This window comes from Falco rusticolus, chromosome 5 (genome assembly GCF_015220075.1).
Source record: "Falco rusticolus isolate bFalRus1 chromosome 5, bFalRus1.pri, whole genome shotgun sequence".
In the NCBI taxonomy this organism is placed as follows: Eukaryota; Metazoa; Chordata; class Aves; order Falconiformes; family Falconidae; genus Falco; species Falco rusticolus.
The window spans coordinates 62,425,182-62,450,579 of record NC_051191.1 but is presented as its reverse complement, the minus strand read 5'-3'; the positions used below and the strand labels follow the sequence as shown (position 1 = coordinate 62,450,579).

Sequence of the window (25,398 nt, the reverse complement as noted above, 5' to 3'; positions counted from 1 at the left end):
TCATAAAGAAAACATCAGCTTCAGAGAACCCTTCTAAATGTGAACTACTAAAAAGAAAATCTTGAATAGAAATTAAACTAAACTAATTTAGATTTTCTAGAGCAAAGGGGGAAATATTTCTGATTTTTTTTCTCAACTGTGTGCTTCCCTTTTCTGGTATTCAAGTAGTTCCTCATGGGTATGGTTCTAAATATCTAATCTAATCTTCTTGCATGAAGAAACAATGTACCTAAAATCCCAGTGATCTGAGGTCAGTTAAGCTGTGATCTCTGATCTGGTGTCGTCTAAATTGCTCTTCCCTTTCAGATGGGATGTCTAAGCCAGCGGAAAGAAAAGATTCAGGTGAGACCTCCTGAAAAACATGATGAAAGACTCCCAAATTTGCATAATATATTTGTAATTAATATTTTTTCCTTAAAGAAAATATTTAATTTTATTTTCACTGTTTATACAGTATCAAACTGTAACTGTTGAAATGCTTTTAACTATCAGAGTGAATAGGTTTCTAGCAGCTAAGCCAAGAGTGAGAGAAGGCTCTGCTGCACAATACAGGGCACGTATCAGTATTTTACACATACATACATACCTATCTATCTATATCTCTTTCTATATAGATAGATACACAGCTATTCCCTTCCTCCTCAGCCTACAGGGTGACAGTGGCTTACCTGAATCCCACACACAGGCCCCAGGAGACTGTAGGACAATGGCTTCTTCTCACAGCTCAAAGGACGGTGGGGAAAACCTAGCAAAGTCATAATCTCTTTCTTCCTACCCTGGCAGGTAACGCATACTGCACCCACTTTTGTGGTTTCAGGATTTGCAGCCTCTGGAACAAAATGAGCAGCAGGTACTTCAACCATGATTATTGAACTGGCATAACCGCCTATGCCAGCCCCCTGAGCCAACGTCAGACCCATGTTTTGTTCTGTTTGTTTAATAAATAAGAAAACATTAATATCTAAAGGTGATGATAATATTTCAGTGTTATGTGGTACTGAATTAATGACTTCATGTAAGCTTCTTCCATTTTAAATATCCTTTTTCCATTTCACCTTGTGGTGTGTTAGGTTTGTACTGCACGTGACCAGGTCCTGTACCAAGCAATGTCACATCATTCTGTTCACACCAGTAACTATCACTTGTTCTTATGTTGTTTCCATATACTACCACGTTATACTGGCATAATCTAAAGATCTAGATTATAGAGAGAGTATATATAGATGTGTATCTATATATATTTATGTTCCTGTGTGTCTGTGTATGTGTTTTTGTATGTGTATGTACATGAACATCTTTACCTGTAGGAAAGATTGTACAAGCAGACATACATAGAGTTGTTAGGCACACCCCTCAGAATTCACGGAAAGACTGAAAGGCAAATATTTTATATCAATGCTATCTATCATTTCCATTCCTTTTTAAAATTCCTAATAGACTCTAGGATAATTAAAACAGTTTTGCTGCATATTCTCACGGTTGTCATGAGTTGTCTTGCTTTTGTGAGCAATGGAAATCTTCATGATTTACAAAGGCTCCTGTCACAGTAATATCTATATAGCAGAAAATTCTGACTTCTGGCAAGTGAGTTTCTACAGAAAATACTGAGCAGGGAAAGGAACTTTTAATTTCAAGACTGGGGTTTGACTAAGTGAGAAGTGTTGTGTGACTGGTTCCTTGTTTATGCTAGTTATGAAACCAAAACCAAAAGAGCATTGGATAAGCTATAAAGAGCTATCTTCAATTCTGCAACAACTATAAGTTCAAGAGGAACGAGGGAGAGGCAGCTTTGATTTGAAAGAGGCAGGTGGCTTTCTTATAGCTGTACATCTCCACATTTGCTCAATTCTTCTGTACTACCATGGCAGCACTGGCTTTACTCAGTTTCCCCTATGCACTGGTGATAACTCCTCAAAAAAATGAGATGTAGCATTTGGACTTCACAAATTCTCACTTGGAATATGAGACACATGCAGAAAGGGAGCAGGTAACAGACAGATGTTCACTGCCTTGCTCTCCCTACCTTTTCTTGTAGGAATGAGCTTTGGCCATGGTTTTGCATGTATTTATTTACCCAAGATGTAACTGCATAGCACAAAGCCAGGGCTGTTCAGATGAGCAGGAAGACCAGAAATGCACAGCTGTGCTGGTACAGTTCTCTGCCTTGGGGAGGCTGCTCACTTGTCACTTCTCTCAGTACCCTTGTTCATTTTTGGTTCCAACATCCCAGTTTCCAGAAAAGGTGCAGTGTCTGAACACATGACACAGTCATTTCCATCTGACAAACTATTTTTCTGTAAAATATCAGCCAATGCCCATGGCAGGACATCCCCAAACTCTCTGTTTCTGTTAGGGCAGAAGAGCACAAAATTCAAAAGTAAGCTTCATCCCTGCCCTGTTTTGCTGTCAAAGAGGAAAAACTAGCTTGTACAATAGACTGAGTTTGGACTTGAGAGAGACCCGCATCATATGTGTTTCGTTTGTCCTTACAGCTGTTTGTGTTTTCAGAACCTCCATCTCTTCTGAAAAACAAAGAGCTGCCCTTTGTGCATTGCCCCTGTAAAGCACTCATGGTTGAATGCTGGTGCCATTCGAGTTGCGCAGTGCCCACCTTGGCTGATCAGGTTCCCCTCTCTTCCTCCCTGTTAGTTTCATTTTCTGTCACCACGGAGGTAGTGTTCTTGCAGGAACTGTACACAATGTGACAGCTAAGCAATGGATGTCAGTGTGAACAACAAATTACATATATTTCAGGACAACTGAAGAGAGAGGTAATAGGGTTAGATAGTTTAGTAAGTTCAGGTAAGTGGATTTTGGAGGAAGTAAAACACACTCATATGATTGACATTTCCCTGTCTCTCCGCATCTCAGTATGGTCTATTGGAGAAGGAGCTCCAGAAGAGACAGAAAAACGCGATGACGCCCAAAGGTCCACTTTATTCATCGAAAAACCTCAGAGCGGTTCAGTGAGCGTTGGTAAGTGCTTAGAAACAAAATCAAAAGCCACTCCCAGAAGGACAGAGATTGAGGCAGATCCGGGAAAGGAATGTGCAGTTCCTGTGACACTCAGCTTTTGCCCGCAGCTGCAACTACTTCCACTGATTTTAGTTGGTTGGAAACTCCACTCTTCAAAGGCAAAATGGACTGTATAAAGAGAAGCAAACTCCAGTTGTTTAATTCAAGACAATCTCAAAATGTAACAGTTTACTGAGCACAATGGGTAAGAGGTATCGTTGCTGGAGAAGAGAGCTGTGACGCTGTTGGCTGTGATGCTGTTGATGTCAGGAAGATCTACCCAAAAGCCTGCAGCATAGATTAGAGATTGCCAGTCAGCTTTTGTACCCTACAGCTGTGTGTAAAGTAGCAAGCAGATTAATAGGAGCAGCTCTGTAGGGAAGCTGGTGGGGTCACTCCTGCTGTAACCTTTCTGTGGGATTTTCTCTGGACTAGCTCTGGTTTAGTCCAGTGGTCTCATATACCTATTAGCAGCTGGAGCACAGGTGGTAAACTCTCAGAGGACCTTTTTGGTTTTAATTTCACCCCAAAGGAATGCAGTTCAAGCACTGTGAGGACTTTCTATGTGGTGAACCAGAGCACAGTAAATGGGGACAGTTAGGAGGTTCACTTCCAACTGCACTCCTAAGCCATACTATCATGGTAAGGTAGCTGCACCCTAAGCAGGGTAGCAGCAATGGTAAGAAGCAATAGCTACTTAATATGGGTGTTGTGTCATGATACACTATGACAGGGTCAGAGGTGGGGGGGTTTATGCATGCCTATTATTTATTTTGGTTTCTGGCTAGAAAAAGAGCATTTTGGGAGGATTTATTTGGAAAATAAAGATAAGAAGTTAGCTGTATTCTGCTCTGAAGCCCATGAATGACAGGATGGAAACTCAGCAGGGGCTGGGCAGTGGTGTTCTGAAAATTGAGCTAACTTTTACCATTGCCAACCTGTTTAGAGAAGACACTTTCCCCTCCCTTCTCAGCTTAAAGAATTAATGATAGAAATGCATGAAGAGCTCCAAGCTTTCTTTTCCACACTGGAGTTTATTCATGTAAAAATTCCTGGTAGCCTAGGAACACCTGCTTGTTTTAAGCAAAGAAATTCAAATAATTGGAATGACTCGCCCATGAGAACATGGAGTTTTGTCTCAACTAGTTTAACCCGCTTCTTAGTGTTTCAAGTTCCATGTCAACATGGGCTGGGCCGAAGGCTTCCAGACCCAAAATAATTAAGCTCTGTCACACTGCAGTACTTTCATAGCCTGTGTGACTCCATCTGATTCTTACTGTCATGGCAGAGCTGGCACATGGGGACTGGAGGGAGCAGTAGTAAAACAAACTTGTACAGATGTGGCTGACCAACCACATGTTCCTCAATGACTGCATTATTTTTTTCTTTTTTAAAAAGGTGGGAATATTACATTTATAGCCAAAGTGGAAGCCAAAGATCTTCTCCGAAAGCCAAATGTTAAGTGGTTTAAAGGAAAATGGATGGACCTAGCCAGTAAAGCGGGGAAGCACCTGCAGCTGAAAGAGTCCTTTGAACGTCACACTAAGGTGGATCTTTGCTTTTCCTTTTTATGGGGCCAAAGCTCCAAAGAGAGCTTAAAGATCAGTCTAACACAACAGGTAGCAATTCAAGAGCAGTGGACTCTAAACCTGGCTTCCTCAAGCAGATTTCGGTGATGATCTGTGACCCTGCACGGAAGCAGACTTTTCTGCTATTCTAGTGCAGGACAAGTGGTGGTGGGGAAATCAAAGTCTTCCGTTGCCATGCCTGGGTTCCAGTTTCTTTCTAGAGCCCTTTATTTGAGTTATACTTTGCTTCTGGTTTAGGTCTGAAAGATTAATCTTTTAACTTCTGCTTTGTGCAAATATATTCCCCATATTAATGAACAACTATGTTTGATTTTTAGATTCACACGTTTGAGATGCATATCATTCAAGCTAAGGAAAATTATGCAGGGAACTATCGCTGTGAAGTATCTTATAAGGACAAGTTTGATAGTTGCTCTTTTGATCTCGAAGTCACTGGTAAGATTCCACTTGTGTCTAACATTTATAAAGATTTCTTTTTTTTTTTAACCTGAAATGCCACCTGATTTTATTCAGAACCTTAAAATGAAGTAATGCTTAAAGCGAACACTTTTAGCATACAGCTCAGAGAATTTTCTTAAGTGTCTGTAATTTATTTTTTAAATGAACATTGGGATAGATAGTATGTGAGACGTTCATCCAAAAAATTGGAAAAGCTGTGAGATAAAGCTAGTATTGAATTCAAATCAGGTTCTGCCACACAGGACGGAGAGCTAGGCTTAGGGCTATTCAGAGAGCAAGGCTTCATCTGGCAGTACCTGAGCAGAGGGTCATGGAGTGGTTGTAGCTCACCAGTGTTTTGCACCCTGATCAGGCACGGTATAATCATAATTCAGGAAGCTATTTCTTCCACTCTGCATCAAATTAAAGAACATCACAGTGCGGAGTACACTTGACACTCATGCCTTTGTCTGATTCTGTGTTTTGAAAGACCTTACTCTGGCAGACGTTATCTTTTCCTTCGAGAGCAGTTCTGCCAGCACAACAGCACACACATACCTGCACGATCAGACTGAGAAAGATGGATGTCTTCCAAAATGCCAGGGCCAGCAGCCAGTGGACAAAATAGTTGCTCACCCTCATAAAGCACGCCTAGCAAATGGCACAGACCAGACTGTTCGTTCACGAGTCAGGGGAAACTGGTCACAGTTAAGGGGACATTTGATGGCTGACTGACAGCCCAAGGGGCATAGGTAGGTGTGTGTATTCAGAGGCCAGTGAGGCAGGGATCAGCCTGGCAGCATCTGTCACTGGCTGTGGATCAGAACCATTTCATCTGATTCAGGCTGGCACAAATGGGTAATTCACACAGAGGGAATTCATCCTTGCACCAACAAGACTCAACATGAGTCTGTAGTTGTAGAGAAGACTACCTCTTTCCTCTGATGCTGAATGTACTGAGAAAATGCAAGGTGCAAGCAGGGGAGAAAGCACAGGGAACGGGAAGACAAAAAGGCCAGAGCCTGTGTATAGGCAAGAAGGAGATCAGAGAGAAACATCAGAGTGAGATCTCCTATGCAGAACTACAGAAAGCAGTTTAGAGGAATGCATTAACTAAACTTAGCTTAGCACTGAGCAGCTTTGCGCACATCAAAACTTAATGCCAACAGAGCAGCACAAACTCTAGTCCCTGAGCAGGAAACTGAACAAATTTCATATGCCTGAACTGAATTTTCAGTTTATATGAACTGAAAAAAATCATATGAACAAATTAGTCTGATTACATAAATTACATTAGTTTCAAATTATGTTTTTAATTCCTGTATTATTATTATTATTATTTCATAGAATCTTCCCAAGCTGCCCCATCCATTGACATCAGATCTGCTTTCAAAAGAAGGTAACATCAAACAGCGATCCTATGAAGCTCCTCAGTAATGGATGCTGGTAGCATGCACAGAATTTGCATCAGTCTTGGCAGACAATTGTATCAAGTACTTAAAAAAAATATTTTCTTAAATAAAGATTTAAAGATGTGGGGTTTAGGGTAGTCAGTAGTGAGTAGAACGAAATAGTTACAACACGTAGACAGTAACTACTGTAAAATTAAAGTGTCATTGCTTTAAGGGAAAATGTACTATTTAAGACAATGAAATATACGTTTCTTTAGAGGTTTCTAAAATCATATTTTCATTCACTAAAATATCCTACTGCATGTTTCCTGAAAGTTGTCAGCTGCAATATGAAATTTCCTGGTCCAAGTCCTGTACTGATTAAAAGCAGAGAGAAAATTCACACTGATTTCAAGAAGACAGGATCTGACTTTAAGTTATGTTACAGTAAAAAAATGTGTTATAAGATCATAATTACAGAAAAACTACAGATAATATATTGCAGAAGATGTAAGATAAAGCATTGTGTCTTAAGTTTTGTTACCTTTCTGATAAAATAGCAATTCAAACCAGTATATATATAATTTTTATATTCTATGGAGAAAATTGTCTTACAAGGACAGAAATACTTAGAATGAAAATGTTTTACAAACAGAAAATTAATGCAGTTTGTTAATTTACACATACAAGCAAATCTGTGATTCAGAAGTAACTGCTTTTATTTAGAGGGATATGATTTTAAAAGTAAGTGCAAAAGACACTACATTCAAGGTGCACTCCTTTCTTGAGCACATTTTAAAAAAGCTGCAATAACTATTCTGCCCAAACAGATGAGGATATTGGAATATTTTCTGGTTTTTTAACATGCAAAACCTGGGATGAGATACTGCATCATTTGATGTAACATTTGCAGGATCTTGCCCTTTTTACAAGTATTAAGGGCATTTATTTTGTCTTTATGTGCTTTTCAGTGAAGTTCTGCTGCTTAAGGTCACATTATAGAAAGAAATGCACCTTCACAGGACTGTGATTCTATCTGTAATAATGTACAATGCATTGTTCCTTTTTTTTTAACTGATTTCTCCCTTCACTTAGACAAAGGTTAAATCTGAAGTGTAATGCTTTGCAATCAGTATTTGACACAGCTGTGCATTGTTAAAAGCACCACCCAGCAATGCAAATCTTTGTTTTAAATTCATACCAAAAGATCAGCACAAGCCTTTGTTTTTATACACATACACAATGGAAATGAAAAACAAAGCTCGTGTTGACTAGCCTACATTTATTTGTGTTGCCGAAACCTAACACAAATCTTGGCAAATTTATGTATGCAGTTACAAAAATTTGTCACCAAAGTATAATAACAAGCAATACAAACCTTTGTGTTATTTTTCACAAGTGCCTAAGGAAACATAATTTGTGTGAAAAAGGATACAAGTTTGTGTTGATTTTATACCATTATTTGTGTGTCTGGACAGTGTTGAGTGTATGAGACATGTAGAGCGTTTGCAATGCGTGTTGTCTAAGTCTTCCTGTATTAAACAAAGATTTGATCTTTTTCTATTAATAACAGCGGTGATGGACAAGACGATGCAGGAGAACTTGACTTTAGTGGTCTCCTGAAACGTAGGTGAGAACCAAGTGATGCAGTGAGCAGGTGTGGATTGCAAACCTTTAGGTTCACACACAGAAAGAGTCAGGTGTAGCATTAATAACTTCTTAAGAATTTTCTGACATTTTATTTTTTTCAGTTTTTCTAACTATTATTCCATTCTCATAGTATAATATGCAAACGTTCAGTCAATTGTACCTTTAAGTGTGCAGAACAGAAACCTCAGATTTAAGTCCATTGGGAAAAAAGTGAGCCACAACATAAAGAGCCCAATAACATTTAGTTTACTTGCTATTTCTTTTGTGTTTGCATGGAGGGTGGAGGGGGACAATTTCCTACACAGGGATGAGCAGTTCAGAAAATTGAGTCTGGTGCAGGGGTTAAATTTACCTCTTTGGTTACATTTTAATTTGATTTTATAAGCATCTTGATATGAAAATCTTATGTCATGCTTTCAAACTGTAGACATTGGTATTAATTCTTTGTAGCTTTCTGTTTCAGTATGTGCTCACATATTCAATGGTGTTTTATCCTACTTAAATTCTGTCATTGAGAAAAACTTGAGCATGTTTCTCTGGTTTCCCTTGAAAATCTGGTGATATAATAGTTATGCCTCTAGCTATTTCAGACCTTAAACCCAGTTTAGCTTTTAATAGGTTAAGACAAGATAGTTAATTGGTAATTTAAGAAAAAAAAATACCACAGAAATTCTATATGCCATGGAAATTAATAGCAACTGACCACAGAGAATTTGAAAAGGAACTATATCCTTTATCTCATCTACTGCTTACTCTGTAAAAGGAAAACCCAATCTGCAGTATTAATTACATAAAATGTTCACAATGGGCTCATAGGCTTTGATGGTGAGGACAGTATTTAAGCAACTAAAGCAAACAAGAAAGGCTGAAGGTAAAAGTAGGCAGTGAAAGCAATACCTGAACCCATTCAAATCCACCAGGTCTTTGGTTTTTTAATCTTCTCATCCCTAATTAGGATCTTCAGTTTGACTTTTCATCATACTAACACAACTTACTCTGACAAATCTCATGAATGCCTGTCGGGTGTTTTATTAGCAATGTGAGAGTTGCATGTAAGAGGTCTTGGGTTTTTTGTGGAAAGAGAAATGTGATTGAAGAGTCATCACTTCACTAACAAGTAACTCATATGTTTTGTAAGATAAATACTGTATAGCCATATAAACATAGTATACCTATGGTGTGGTTAATGGGCAAAGCAAACTGTTCACTTTTAAACACCATTATTTGATATTGGTCAAATTGGTTCATCACCTCCTTGCTTCAGACAGTGAAATGCAAGCTCATGCTTCTGCACTTAATTGAATAAGATTGCTAATTAAGCTCCAGTGTGGATATTAACATCCATTTTTCTGAAGACAAATACGTGCTTTCCTTTCAATTTTTTCAAGAGGTAATGTTGCAGGTGCATTCCTTCTCTTTTATGTGGTTATATTTCCAAGGAAAGAGCTAGAACTTTTCACCTGTGGTGCATAATATTTGAAACATGTTTTTTTAAAAAAACCTAAATGCATAGAATCTGTGTACTGCCTATTTTCTAATTTTGTGCTGGTCTTGCAGGAAGACAAACTGGTTTTTATGTCAGTAAGCCACTCTATGACTGGTTGTGCTTCATAAATGCAATGGATCAACAACAGCACAAAATTTCAAAAGGCACAAGATCTCAAAAACACTCAAACATTTAGGTCTTTTTTTAAAAAAGTACATCTTTCAACAAAATGCACATTTTCGGGGAAAAGATCTGAAAGCAGTTTTGTGGAGAGGTCAGTCTGCTTTGGAAATAGCAAGTGGTGTTTGCCCACTACCCACAGCAGAAACTATTGTGGTCCCAGAATTAAGTTGATTTGTTCTAAGTTGTCAGAATTTGTTCTCCAGTTACAGAAGAGGAAAAAAAGAGTCTGGAATTAAATATTTCAAGCTGGTTGAAAATCAGGATACTCTAACTGATCCTTATTCTCAATTACTGCCTGATTTAAAGGGATACATTATCTCAATTGCCATGCAGTGTGCCTCTCCTTACCATGGACAGGCATTGCATGGCAAGTGGCCAGCCCCCGGAGAGGAGAATGCCACCCCATGGGGTGTGTCAGCTTTGACATATGTTTGCAAGCTGAGCTCGACTTGCTGCCCTGCAGAAGGAATCTCAGTGCAACACCAGTGTTCACTGCACAGTCACCCTCCAGAAGCATGAACACAGATAAAAGTAAAAGGAATGAAACATAAAATTACATACTCGAGATTGCCTAACAATAATTCTAAGATAACAATGTAAGTATGTCAAAGAATCTTCAGTGAGCTTTTTTCTTTTTTAAATTAACACTGGCGTATTATGAAAATCAATAAACCTCATGGATTAAACAACAAAGTGATTTTCCACAGTTCCTCATCCAAACATGCAGAGGTTCTCAGAGACCCTCAGTGCTATTTCTGTATATGTTAAAGAAAATTCTCTGTCAGACTGAATAGACCAGCTCTAATAGAGTCTCACTGCAAAGCTCAGTCTTTTTTATTTCTCAAATGTTTATTTTCTTGCTCTGCTCTGAAAAGTACTGTTTTTGTTAGACCAACTAGATCAAATCAGAATGATCCTGGTCTGATCTTAACTAATTTACATGAAAAAAAATCTCCTCCAATTCCTAGATTGTTCTAGCAGTTCACTTTTTTGAGCTAAGCTGTCAATCTCAAAAATTATCATGTTTTTTAGGATGCTTCCATTGTTCTCCCATTTAATGGCTGCCATTGTGAAAATAATTATACTTCTCTTTATTGGCTGTCTTAGCCTGGAGTTGCAGACAGTAAACACGGTATTGAAACTTCTGTATAAAGGTGATGCCTCACACAGGCCTTGGAAAACACTTCCTGCTCTTAAGATTGAGATAAACACGGGAGCCAACAGATCCATCTTGCAAGTCCAAGCTGGTGTGGAAATCTCCAGTTTCTATCCATATGCCAACTTTAACTCTGAGAAGTACTGGTGCAACTGTCTATAAACAGACCCAGATTCCCTTGGATTCCAATGTCCTTTCATCAGTCACCCCTAGTAGTAGTTACAGGGACTCAAGATTTGAAAGAGTTTTTCTGTTATGAAATGTATGGATTAGATTTAGATCTCAGTGGTGCCATCATAAATTGTAACTGATTCCACTCATTACAACAGATAAAACTGATTTAAGTGGGATTAGCCCATATGCTATTATAGTACTACATTTTCTAACTGTATTTTTTTAATAATGAAGCAATATAAAATTCCCATAACTGATTGATCAGAAAAGGCCAACTTAAAACTTATATCCAAATTCTGCCTTGAAGAAGTGTAAAGTAAGGTGTGAATGTCATTCTGAGCTATTCCTCTTATACTGAGTGAAATAAAGAAATGATGGTGGCCTTCAAATTTTGATCTAAACATTTCTAACCTTACCATAGATTCAGCTTCACCTTCTTTTATGGTATGATACAGCTTCACTAACTATTCTCCCATCATTTTATTTCACTGCTGTTAGGGAGGTCAAACAGCAAGAAGAAGAACCTGAGGTAGATGTGTGGGAGCTCCTGAAGAACGCAAATCCCAGTGAATATGAGAAGATTGCTTTTCAGTATGGTATCACTGACCTGAGAGGCATGTTAAAGCGTCTGAAGCGCATGCGCAGGGAAGTGAAGAAGAGTGCAGGTATGGATAAGGCAGAATATTCTTATGCTCAGTAGTCAAACATAAGCATCCACCTTAAAAACCCAGACTTGCTTCATTTCCATTTAAGGGGACTTGCACGCTATAATGCAAGCCTTATTACTGCAAGGAGTTAATCAGAAGTAGGCTTTGGTCCACTGTGGTTAGCATAAACACTCTATCCCATTCAGTGCTTCCAAAAGCATCCCTCCCATTTGGCCAAACAATAGTTCCAACTGGAACAATATCTCCCATTTGTGTGGAAAAAATGTTCCCTGGTTGTATGTTACCTGATCAAACAGTATGGAAATTAAACCTTATGTTATCATTAGTATCTTCTGCTCTAAAATAAGAGTCACTCCAAACACATTGTTTGCTCTTCATCATTTCATTTTGCTCTTAAAATGACAGTCCTCTGAAATCCCAGCTGCACTAAAACCCCTTCACCCTGTGCTGGGTGAGGACATTCAGGCCTGTCTTTCCCCATCTACTCTATAAGTAGTATGAGTGGTATAATACATAAGTATAGAGAAGCATTTTTATATATATGTGCATGTATATAAAATGTATATATATGTGACATAATACATACACATACACACATGTATAAATGCAACACACTATCCATTTGCTTGTTCCTGGAGAACATTTCAGAACTGGAAACAATACATACATCTGCTGTTCCACTGGTTTCCTGGAGGAGTCCCTTTTATTTAGGTAAAATCCTCCACAAATCCAGCTGTAATCCATCTACCTGATATACCATCTCTCCTCATCTATTACCTCACATCATAACACGTGTTATGTTACTACACATTAATTTTTATTTATATTTTTCATTTGCTGGTATATCTGATTCTGGCTACAGTTGAGGGAGGGAGAAATGGAGTTGATGGGCTTTGGCTGAGCCGCTGGGGCAGTTTCTGTAGCCAGTGGTGCTCTCTAAAGTGGTGAAAGCTTAGGGGGGAAACTCCTCGCCTTCCCCCAGGAGGCTGGGGCAGGGCTGGAAGCTGGGGCAGGAATTGCGCAACTGGCAGGAAGAGCTGCTCCCTACCCAGGTGCATCATGTGGAAGTGCCTGGATGTTTTACTGGGAAGGGGGCATCTCTCAGGACCTGGGATCAGTTTGTCTGGTCCCTCTTCCCAGATCCCTGTTGAGTATGATGGAGCTGACAGCCATATCAGGATTTTTCAGTGGACAGTGTTTTCCCTACAGTAGGGGCTTTAGATATTGGGGAAAATGTCTACAGTAGTGACAAGATGACAGCAGGGTGTTCTTCCTCTCACACCACCTTCCTTATAACTTAGAAACTTTTACAATGCAACAAGATACGTAGAAAAGGCTTTTCACATTTAATAACTCCTGTTGTGTTGATATATTCAGTCTCTTGCAGTCAGACATATGCATAATGTAAACCTTAGTAGAAATTGGTTGCTAAGTTGTGGACAATTTGTTTGAGACAGTGTTTATGTATTTGAGGTACAGATACCTGGTACCCTGGCTTTAACTTTTGTGATTGGCAATATCTAAGTGTTGATGTTAAAGTGTTTTGATTTGTTTGAGTTGCACCTGGCTTTACCTTGCCAAGAACACCTTGGTCTACATTTGCACATCTCAAACAACCTTTTTGTAAAGCCCCGTTAGGATTCACAGACTGACAACCTTTGCCACTTTCAAATATTTTTGCAAATGTTTCACAGCTGTGACCCTTTATCCCAAGTGAATGGCAGTGTACTCTTCATAACCTACAGAAAGAATCAGGAAAGCTAGTTTGGCTTTTAGGCAAACCAATGTTTATTCTGATAGTGGGATGCTCAACAGGAATTTCAGCTTAAAATTCCCTGTTAACTTGGTAGGGGTGCTAATAGAGAAGTCCTTTATAACAGATTCATTGCAAATTATTCCATGTCACCACTGTATACCATTTTACTGTGACAAAGCGCTTCTCAGCAAGCTGTCAAAGCTACACCTACCCAGTCCTATTCAGAATACAGTTATACTGCAAAGTGATTAAGAGATATTAGCTTGAACTGGGTCAGGATAATCAGATCTTCATAGCTTTGCACTTACTCTGATTTTTCTAGAAAATAAACTGATTCATGTGGACTAGCCTAAGAGTATAGAGTGATGCGTAACACTGTGTGCATGTATTCTGACAGCATTGATGTAAGCAACATCATTTCAGCATTCATATTCTTGTTTTCTGACCTTCTTTTATAATAACACTTGGCTTCCACAACAGCTTTTGCCAAAGGTCTTGATCCTGCATATCAGGTGGACAAAGGAGGTAAAGTAAGGTTCATGGTGGAGCTAGCAGATCCAACAGTGGAACTCAAGTGGTATAAAAATGGCCAAGAAATACGACCAAGTGCAAAGTAAGTGGTTTTTTTGTATGTAAGAAATAAAATGGGTAGACATGTACTTCCTTGACAAGTGTGTTGCATAGATCTCTCTCTTTGCTTAGGTTGCACCAATTTTATTTCTGAATTTCATTATACATGAGAAATATGCAAACAATGCTATATTTCTCATGACCCAGAAAAGTCCATTGTATGCTAAATATTAATCCAGATTGGCTCTTTGCCTCTAGAGAAAAGAATTAAAGATCCTCAACAAAACATGGGGCCATTTCCTAGTCAGTAGTTTTTAAAGAATCAGGAAGCACTGTGAGTAAATAAACCACTTGCCTGAAGGAAGTCAGAATCTTTCTACCATAACTGTGTAACTGTGTAACGAGAAATATTTAACATCACCTACTTACCATTTGGCTCAGAAAGCATCTGAGGAAGGGGGAGGGAGGTTTGTCTCACCTTCCACTACCCAGTTAATGATCACACTGAAGTCAACAACCTGCATTAGCCCAAAGTGACTTCAGTCATGAGCAACAGGTCTAGTGTACCCAAGCTACTTCGTCATCTGTATCATCTGCATACAATTTTACTCTCTGACTTTATCTAGAAGTGGCTTTTCAGGTGCAGACCCTTGAGTACAAGTAGAGCAATGGCTGGAAATTGAGCCCAGTTCCTAGGATGGGCACAACCAGCTCTTACAACCCAGTGCAGAAAATGCCATTCCACAGTCAGACACATCTAGGAATTACGATGTGCATTCAGTAGTGCACAACAATGCAATGTTCATCAAATGTTTCTCAGCAGCACAAAACCTTAGCAACTTTTTCCTCTGGCCCTGTAAAAAAAAAAAATAAATTAGCAAAAGGCCTCTTACAGAGGAGGGGCAGATTTCCTTCATTCTGTGGCTGCAAAAGTCAGTGAAGGATTTTGATTAATATTCATAGTTGACAAAAAATGTATAATAAATAGGGTACCTCTTCTTTAGCCCCTATACCTGCCATGAGCAGCTCAGGACTGTTTCACAGGCAGCTTTATGATACCTTTCCTGTTAGAAGGACCTGGACTGAATGCTCCAGTGCATTTCTTCCAGGCTGCTGAAGCAGCTGTCAGATGCTAATGAGCTTTGGTCATTACAAACCTGGAGCAGATCTAAACTGGTGACATAAAGGTGAAAGGCTCCATATCCCATTACCAAAACCCCATATCCCATTACTGATCTCTTGTGCCATCTGGCCTACCAATAATATTAACTTCTTAACTTTGGCTATTATTATACTTCACAAAAATGTTGAGTGTTGGAATGAGGATGGTGTCCTATTACTGGTTATTTTCATCTTCACTCATCTCGAGTTTCAGACTTATTTGCCATCCTTCAGGGCCTGCTCTTTTTTTTTAATTTATTTTTTCATGTCACACAAGACTGAGATTTTGGAACAAGCCAGAAGATGCTCATTGTCACTTCTACACCATAGCTCTTTTTGCTAAAAAGTCTATGACAGTTCTGTTGAACCTTAGAAATTGCTTCCCAGGACATTTTTCCAGGTCTATGTAAAAAACAGGATTTTTGCCTCTAATAAACCCTAAAGCACGTTCTACATAAAACAAAAGGGGTCCAGCAGTTTTGCTAATGTATCTCTGCTGCATTCCTGTTCAAACAGATACATTTTTGAGCACAAAGGTAACCAGAGAATTTTATTCATCAATAATTGTTCGATGACAGACGATGCTCGCTATTACGTAACAGCTGGTGATGAGAAATGCTCCACAGAACTGTTTGTGAGAGGTAACTATGTCAGCTTGCTCCTATTTCACCTGCTGTAAATTGGTGTGGCTTCTTCGGCTGCAACAGAATTATTAACATGGAGGATCTGGTTCTTGTATATTTTTGTATTTGTATTAGCAGCCCTTAGGGATCACTCTTTCTGTGATCCCTGCCCATTCCCCACCCCCACCCCCACCCCCTTCTGTATTTACTAATTTAGTGAAAACCTTGGAATGGGGATATGGTGGATTTCATACTGTGCATTGGGATCTGGTGGGGCTGTGGTCGCCTTCATAGTTTTAAAGCCATTTTGGAGGCTCATTTGTCACAGCATTGGCATTCCCTAACACCACACTTCGGTACCTGATGACCCTGATACTTTTGGCCCAACTGATCTCTTTCAATTACCCTCAGATCAGGCTTTCTAGCAGTTTGTTTTCATTCCATCTGCAGGGATTTAAGGGAAGACTCATCAAAAGCTACGAATGGGCGGGCATTTCTTCACCCTTTTGCTCCCATGGTGTTGATAGTCTTACTGATAATATGGCATTACTCACACATGCACAGCACCACTTACAGTGAGAGACACAAATCATCAAATATTTCAGAAAGCTTTTTAAAATAATGGAGCCCATCACCCCTATAAATATCATAGGATAACTGTTGTAAAGTCTCTTGCTGTTAAATGAACTGGATTAAACCAATAAGGGCACTGCGTTATGTCATCAGGTCATATTATTGTGTATAGCGGGCTCTAGGACCTAATGGAAACACAGCTTTATGAGAGGGATCTGTGGGAGGCAAGAGGGCAGTGTCAGCTTCTCGTGTCAACCTGCCTGGACAAACTGTCAATAAAATAGGGCACAAGGCAGGTATTAATCTAAACAGATGTTATTTTATTATTTAGCACATTTCCTACTAGTATCTTAATGAGCATTCGCTTTTTTGATTTAAGGCAGAAAAAGCTGCACTGAGACTGATATTAGAATTTTAAAGTAATATCATCTTCTACAGCATGCTTTTGAAAACCTCTTTCACTTAGTTTTCTCTCTTAGATTGTAAATCTTTGATTTTCTCTTTCCAAAGATCCTCCAATTTTGGTGACCAAAGGCCTGGAGGATACTAGTACCTATGTGGGTGAACGAGTAGAACTGAGCTGTGAAGTGTCCGAGGATGATGCAAATGTGAAATGGTACGCCACATTTTGAACAGATACTCTTTCCCTTGAGAATAAAACCCAGAATACTTTAATTGTAGGTAATTGTAGGAAACTTTATATACCATTAAACCTGAAAATTGTTAAGAAACTCTCAAGAAAACATTATTCAAAAATGTAGCAATAGCAAAAGCATCCTTACACATTCATGGATGAGTTTGTTTAACCTTTTCTTGTGCCTTAAGTCTTATAAAGTTTTCTCTGGAAGTTTCAGTCTATGGGAGTCTTATTTGCATAGGACTTCTATTGAAATAATAATCACTCTTTGTTTTCCATTAGGTTTAAGAATGGTGTAGAACTTACCAATGAACCTAAATCTCGTTACCGAATCAAGGTTGAGGGTAAAAAACACACTTTGATCATAGAGGAAGCCGCAAAAAATGACAGTGCAACCTACTCAGTAATGACAACTGGAGGCCAGTCTGAAGCTAAGCTTTCAGTTGATTGTAAGTATGATCCATCTTGCTCTTCAATTTGTATGTCACAGTTTGGTAGCTTACAGAAGTAAACAATTTGCTTGCCTTTTCCTGAGGGTTTAAAGGGAGGCTTAACTTCCATATCAACTTCTTTGCCACAAATCTCCAGAACAGTGACTTTCCTTTAAATGCTGTTTGCAGTAATAGGAAATTAACTAGTCCTGCTGGAAAACTTTCTGTCACTTCACTAAGATGGAAAACCAAGCTATCCATCCAAAGATATAATAGGTTAAAAAAGTGAAAGTTTTGAGAGAATTATCTGCTTTTCTTTAATCCTTTCATGTTTTCACAGGAAAGCCAAACCATGGCTTTTAAGCCAAATCATAAAAAAAGTATGCTGGAAAAAATAAGTACTTCTATAACTAGGCATACCATTAGTACGCATCAGGGTCACTCGACCTGAACTCATAGGCACAAACACATGACTATGTAGCTCCCTCAGTATTGTTTATGCAATATTTCTTTAAAATGCCTGTGGTTGTTAGCAAAATATATGGGCCCATCCTCTGAAGTTATAATACATTACGTATTATACGTATAATGTACATATAAATGTACACTATTTTGTAATACCTGTACTGTTCTTGAGTATTTTTTACAAATTTTCATCCTAAGCTTAACTGATTCATGCTGTTCTATTATCAGTCTGGAAATTATCCTCCATGGGTATTGATCTCCATCATCTTTCCTTTCATGCAACTTCTTCTGAGGATTTTCCAACTAGCTTTCTATAAAACACTGCCTTTCTCATCACCCTTCATGTCATATTGTAGTCAGGGATATTTACTGCATACAGATCAAACTGTGCATTCAGCCTGGACTCTGGTCTACAGCATCTAATCTTCTAGAAAGTGAAATTGAACTGGGGTGCCAGTTCTCAGACCCAAGTTTTACAAAAGCTAGTAGTATCTGTGGCTATTCATAGGGTGAGTTAAGGCAGTTCAGTAAACATGAGAACAAGCAGTGTATGAAGTTAAGCTTACTGGCCAGTTAACCTTTGCTACCAGCCTGACAAAACAGATTAAGAACTACAGCCCCCACTTGTGATTAAATACTTTGATGAGTCTCCAGATTACCTCAGATCAGCTGGGAGAGCTATGAGTATGATAGATTGCTGTTAGATCACAGGAGCGGTGGGTTGCAATTCCTTCTAGTGTATTGATCTGGGGACACACATCCTCCACTTCTTGAAAGTTTCTTACTGGACTCTGGGGGATAGAAGCAGCCTGCCTCCAGCCCCTAAACACAAGAGAGGGGACAGCATTCAAATTATGCTCCTAGGCTTAGTTCTTCTACTGGCAATATCCATGGAGTTTCCCCACACAGGATATGGGTATTTTGGATCCCCCTTTCTAAGGCATCACACTACATGAAACGAGGTTATTTTATGTAGCTTACATGTACATATTACTTGTATTTCAACTTCAGAACTTTATTATTGGAGGCTTTTTGCTGATTTGAAGACTGCTGTGATGGCTAGTAGCAGCTCCATGACAGAATCATGAGCTACTGGTTGGTATCACAGAATGGTCAGAGTTGGAAGGGACCTCTGAAGATCACCTAGTTCAGCCTCCTGCTAAAGCAGGTATTAGCATTAATAACTTTGTTTCTGTTTTCCTAAGTGAGACCACTGAAGATCCAACTTGCACTAGAAGACCAGACTGTGAGGCTTGGACAGGAAATCCATCTGAAGTGTGAGATATCTGAGAACGTCGAAGGGAAATGGTACAAAAATGGGCAACTGGTTGAAGCTAGTGACCGTGTAAAGCTTTATCACAAAGGAAGGTAAGCCTGTTGTGTATTGACTTGACTTTTGGTCAAACTACACTGTAGACTTGTGCCAATATGTGGGTTACTTCACTGCAAATTATCTGGTAATCAAGCCTAACCTTTGTCCCTCAAATATATTTATTTTTATCGTCACAAAAGCCATGTCTTCTTGGCCCTTTTCATCTTGTGTCTTTTGGCTGTGGAGTACAAAATTCAAATCCTTGATCTATCTAAGTTCAAGCTATGCATTTTCTTGATGTTGCTATTGCTGTTAGTATGTGATATTAAGTAGCAAAGTAAAATCATTGTTAGATGTTTTAAAAAATATATAGCTTTTAAATGTCTGTTTTTCTGATAGCTTCTGTTGTGTCAACTTAGACCATGCATGGTCTACTTTCCCATGCAAAGTATGTGGAGATATCAGGTCCCTTCGCACTTATAACTGGTCCTTTTTCATGGAAAGTTTGTCAGTTAAATAAAACAACCAACAACAGGTCCTGCCTTAAACTACACTTCAGCTTAGTAGGCCATTCGTACAGCTGGGAACTGCATTTGTGAAGATGATCCTAAACAGGCTATGAAATGTCTACATTGACTCCATAACACTCACTAAGTTGCAGTAATGGACAAGCGCCAGCTGTGCAGTGAGCCTTTGGACTGACATAAGGTGAAGGAGCTCCCCACAACCCATGTAAACCCATAGGGTGAGGTGAAGGGTAGCAGAAAGGGCACAGAAGTGAGTCCTACGTTGAAAAAAACTTAGCCACTGCAGGTCATAGGAGAGCAAAAATATCATCATACTGGAAGACACAGTTAGGTAGTAAGAGCAGTGTGTGCTTTGCTCACTCATTTCTTTATTTTGGCAAACAAATAGTAGATTGGATCCTGTCACAAAAATGGTCTAACAAAAGTCAGGATATTCCTACAATGGGATCACCTAAAGATTTCTCCTTGAACAATCAAACTACAATCTAATGCCAGTGACACAGAATCCCTGCATCAAAAAGATTATATTCCTGTATTTTTCTATTTCTGTATTCAAACAAAAAGATATTAGAATTGGTTACATGATTTGGTGGTTGTCTCAACAGTATTTTATGTAAACCACACAGTATTTAATCAGGTAAAATACCACTAAGCAGCCAGCAAAGGACTTTTAGTCAGTAATTTTACACACTTGCACAGACTTGAATTTTCACAGTTTTTTCCTTATAGCTTCAACCAACCTGTCTTCAAAAATAATTTACATTGATTTCTTTTACAATTTTTTACAGAATCCACAGATTTGTTATAGCGAGTGCTGCTGTTGATGATGAGGCTGAATACATGTTTGTACCAGATGCCTATAATATTAACATTCCATGCAAAGTACATGTTGTGGGTAAGTATATGGCACAATGACTTATATATAGCATCCCTTTCTCTGACCTGTGGAAATTAAAAGCGGTGTGAAATATCCTTGATTACAATTAGTTTGTTTCCTCTGAGCAGGCATCTACCAGAGAAAACAGACATGCTGCTTTGGCAAAGTGCAAGCGACCTAGTCAGAGTGCTTTGCCTGTGCTCAGGATCTGCTCATAGCTTATACGTAGTTCACAAGCTCCTGGGGAAGGCTTTTGATGTTTAATATCTAAACCTAAATCACTACTATGAGTTTTGTAAAAGTTTAGTAGAATAGGTGCACACTTACCTATTCCTTAAATACGTTAAATGATATATAGCAAGCAAAATGTTTGTGGCCAGCTTTTATTCACTCAGCCAAACAGAAGGCTTGTTAATGATCCCAGTCTTTCAAACAAGGATAAAACAAGGCATTGACTCTTCCCACCACAATACCTCACTGGCTTTTAACTGCAACCAGCAACTGGGAAGTCAAAAGGAGAGCAATATAAATGACCAAAGTTTTACAAAATATGTTCTGTAATTGAAGCTGAAAGAAATGAAATATCTGTGTTAGAACAAGTATTGGCAAGGTTTAGGGAGAATGAAGACGGAAGTGGTACTAGAGGGGTATGCCCACTGACACAACTTCCAATACATTAAAAAAAGGTTGTAAGAGGATAGGGTACAATAAAAGTGGCCATTTCATTTTCAGAAAAAGGATTTGAGTTAAGAAAACTTTTACGCTATAAGAACAGTGATGTCTGAAGCAAGGCAAAAAGTGTTATAGAAAGCCTGCAAAGGAAATTCACAAGAGCCACTCAGAGGAAATCTCTCTCAGAATTTACCTGAATATATATAATTCTGCCTCAGCAAGACAGATTTATTTTTTTATGATCTTACTATTTCAAAATCTGTGTGGTGCCACAATTTTTCATCGGACAACTATTTCCTTAAAAAGAAATCCTCTTAACAAATTTTCTTCTGAACAAAATATCGGTTGACTAAAAATACCAGGAAAATACGAAACATAGAGCATGTTTCTCTACATTGGCAGCTACATAGCACATTTGAACAAACTCTCCTTTTTCAGATCCTCCTAAACTCCACCTGGATGGTCTTGGGGAAGGTAACACTGTGACAGTAGTGGCAGGAAGCAAACTACGACTTGAGATCCCCATCACTGGCGAGCCAACTCCAAAAGTCATGTGGAGTAAAGGGGACAAGGTACATTGTCATTATACACATCTCTTCAGCTTAACCATGGGCCTTTTCCTTCAAAAAATAACCTCTAGCCTTGTGAAGACATTGATTTTAATGCAGAAAATAAGGAGGAGATGCACTTGATCTAAAAAACTCTCCTTGCTCAGGAAGAAAGGGTAAAATGGATAAATATTATTTAGTACCTTTTCGGTCTTTTTGAGGAAAGGCTGAAACTAACAAAGGAAAAAATGTGGTTTGCTATAAATAAATTATAAAGGAGAGGGATGTATGAGATGCAGAAGAAAACTAGTGAAAATACCAAATGGCTACTTCTTCTGTACATAGTGCCCAGAATGGCTGCCAGGTTCTGGTTTGGGAAAACAAAAGATAAATCCTGATAGAGTGTCAAGCCCTGAATGAAATGAGGCTGGGCAACTGGCATCTTGCATCTGGTGTCTTAAAGCAAAACTGCACAGATCAATCCCTGACTGTGTAATGCCAAAAAGCCACTTTTCACATCTAAATTTTTGTTGTATGCGGAAGCTGGAACATGTTATTATTACTGGATTTGTCAGAACTATCTGGGCAAACCTCTTGACTACTGTTTTTCAAATATTAATTGTAGTATCATCACTGTGGACTTGTCAAATAGGGAATTATTCTAGGGGAGCTCTTACTCCAAAATATGTGCCAGCATTTGAAATCTGTGAGGAAAAACTACTGAGCACTACAATCACTCTGATGTTTAAACTAAATTAATTACATTTCAGTCTGACTTCTGGGAGAAACCACTACTCTTTTTCCATCAAATTAATGACAGCAGTGTTGACAAAAGCATGTTCTTGCTCACAGGACAACTAAGGCTAGTGCCCCTTCCTTTGAGATGCAAAGGCTGATCTGAGTACTAAACAGTTACCGCAATTTAAAGTTATTAATTGTCCCTCAGTTATTTTGTCATTTTTGTGATCATTAGGTGACTGAAATTCTGAGCTTTGTGTGTTTTTTCTTATAGTTGCTTTAGTATTTTTCTGAAGTATCCTTTACTGCATTTAGATTTTGATTTTTGAGAATTTTGATTCTGAAATCCAGAAAATATGACTTTTCCCTCTGCTTGCTCTGCTTTCTAGTGGCTCACAGACAGTGGAAGAATACGGGCAGAAACATACTCAGACAGCAGCTGTCTGGTCATAGATACAGCTGAGAGGGAGGATTCAGGTCCTTTCAGAATAACGTTAAAGAATGAGGCTGGAGAGGACACAGCTTTAATCAACATTAAAGTGGTTGGTAAGTCATGTGGAACAGTGTACCTGAGCCATGTCTTTTATCACAGGACTTTTCAATAACTGCTCCTTGAAGAACCCTACTTTTCTGCACTGCAACAAGAGACAAATTCTTTCTATATCTGCAGGGTCTTTTCTGTAGGTGCTGTCCTCCCTAGCTACCAAACTGTTGTGGAGTCTCAGAAAAATTCCATTTCCCTGTTTGTCCCCGTTTTCAGATGTAGAATTGAGGTGCAAGGATACTAAGGCCCAGTGTCCCCAAAGGACACAGGAGCTTAGCATGGGATTCAAGTAGGAGCTAATTACCACCCCGCTGCCATCTCATGCTGCAGGGGCCACATGTGTGCAGCTGCCTCAGGCTGCCCTTAACACTCTGTTCTCCATGCGCCTTGTGGTTCTGGGCTCTCTCTTATCACACACCCTCAAGTGCCTCTCAGGCATCCTGACTGTGCTGAAGAGCTTATGCCTTCCTAACCACCTGCCAGGATCCACAAAGACCACCTTCCTCTCTCCCTCCTCATTAGGAACTCCTGTTGCACTTCAAATTGTTTCTTACTTGACTTTTTTTATTTCAACCTATGCAAAAAGAAGAAACATATTTATTTTTTTAATTAATATTTACTTTGTGTACAACAGATGTCCCTGATCCTCCTCAGGCACCAAATGTGACTGAGGTGGGTGAAGACTGGTGTGTTATGACCTGGGAACCTCCAGCAAATGATGGTGGATCACCCATCTTAGGTAAGTCCTTTTTTTATTTATTTTTATAATTTTTTTTGTGGTGATGCTCTAATATAGACAAAAGAAACAAACTCCAAATAATTAACGCAATAGGGTCTGAGTGTAGCTCAGGCCCTGGAGAGCTGAACCTTGAGTATCCAGTTGCAAGAATGTTCTAACCAGTCCTCAACTTTATCAGATACCTATTTTTCTAATGCTTTGAGATTTGTCATTTTGTATGTTGCCACATTATGAACGCCCCTACTTGAAAGGCAACCTCTTGTAACACCAAACTTTGAACAGTTAGCCTGTTTGAATGTTAGCAAGAATTTCAGAAACAATTTACTGAGTAAATCAGAATATCTTCCAATACTGAACAAAGAGGAAAGTCAGAGGGGCCCTTTTCACTCTGAACTAAACACAGTGGTTTTGTAAGTGAAGTCTGAAAAAAGTTCGTAGGTGGCTGTGAAAGCCGAACAGGTGACTACCAGACAGCTTGCAATTGGAAAAATTTAATAATAGCCCCTAAACCACTCTGAGGCTAGAAGGGGATATTGATGTGTTTCCAGAAAAAAAAGGCCCTTGAGCAGTCAAAAACTAGACCCCTCACTATTGAGCTTTTTGCTACCACTTAGTATAATAATGTTTTGTTTGGTCAATAGGATATTTCATTGAAAGGAAAAAGAAACAAAGCTCCAGGTGGATGAGGTTGAATTTTGAACTGTGTAAAGAAACAACTTTTGAGCCAAAGAAGATGATTGAAGGTGTTGCTTATGAGGTCCGTGTATTTGCTGTTAATGCAATAGGCATTTCCAAGCCAAGTATGCCTTCTAAGTCCTTTGTTCCTTTAGGTAAGTAATCAAGGGCATAGAGATAGGTATGCATTTAGAAAATTATCATTAATACATTATTACAGTCATCTAATTATGTAACTGTAGTTCCCATTGCACTTGTGTTGCTCAGGACCTGTCTTCATTATATGTCTATGTCTGAAGGACTTATCATCTTTTATAAACATTAAACAAGGATGTATAGACAGAAAAATGGTGCACTACAATAAAAGTGACACGCTGTAGTTGAGCCTGATATGGTCAATACTATGGTCAATGTGTTTTAAGGACAAGACTTAACAGTTTGATGTTTGTGTGTATCATAGGTACCTCCTGAGTCAATAGAGTCAAACCATTGCCAGTCAAACCAGCAATTTAGAGAACTGATAAAGATAGTAGATTATAGTCTTCGTTGTTTTGTGTGTCTTTCTCCCGCTATAAATTCAGTCAGACACTGGCTTTTGGCCAAAAATGCTCAGGAAAAGTGACCAGAAGTGTAAAGATCACTATTTGCAGGTTGCACTGTATGAAAATGAGACAACCTTTCATGTTTCACTACTTGTACTTTGCTGTTAATAGTAGCTTGCCATTTAAAAATGTACAAGTATTCACCAATAATCCATACGTTTCCATTTAAAAAGAATAGCCATAGGTATATGATCTATC

At 38.8% G+C, this 25,398-nt stretch overlaps 1 protein-coding gene across 7 annotated transcripts in view; it reads left to right on the top strand.

Annotated features, from left to right (window-relative positions):
- The window catches only part of MYBPC1 (myosin binding protein C1), a 79,115-nt gene that overhangs the window by 31,045 nt on the left and 22,672 nt on the right, over positions 1 to 25,398 (top strand). For 4 of the 7 annotated variants that reach the window (XM_037390266.1, XM_037390264.1, XM_037390269.1 and 1 more), the window contains 17 exons: positions 307 to 342; positions 2,872 to 2,976; positions 4,414 to 4,562; positions 4,922 to 5,039; positions 6,390 to 6,441; positions 8,007 to 8,063; positions 11,581 to 11,747; positions 13,987 to 14,119; positions 15,754 to 15,878; positions 16,944 to 17,049; positions 17,353 to 17,519; positions 19,172 to 19,334; positions 20,594 to 20,700; positions 21,793 to 21,926; positions 23,030 to 23,186; positions 23,819 to 23,923; positions 24,565 to 24,753. In XM_037390266.1, coding sequence (XP_037246163.1) covers positions 307 to 342; positions 2,872 to 2,976; positions 4,414 to 4,562; positions 4,922 to 5,039; positions 6,390 to 6,441; positions 8,007 to 8,063; positions 11,581 to 11,747; positions 13,987 to 14,119; positions 15,754 to 15,878; positions 16,944 to 17,049; positions 17,353 to 17,519; positions 19,172 to 19,334; positions 20,594 to 20,700; positions 21,793 to 21,926; positions 23,030 to 23,186; positions 23,819 to 23,923; positions 24,565 to 24,753 — 2,070 coding nt within the window. The remainder of the gene's footprint in view (positions 1 to 306; positions 343 to 2,871; positions 2,977 to 4,413; positions 4,563 to 4,921; positions 5,040 to 6,389; positions 6,442 to 8,006; positions 8,064 to 11,580; positions 11,748 to 13,986; positions 14,120 to 15,753; positions 15,879 to 16,943; positions 17,050 to 17,352; positions 17,520 to 19,171; positions 19,335 to 20,593; positions 20,701 to 21,792; positions 21,927 to 23,029; positions 23,187 to 23,818; positions 23,924 to 24,564; positions 24,754 to 25,398) is intronic. The other 3 variants (XM_037390270.1, XM_037390265.1, XM_037390268.1) reach the window with 2 other exon arrangements.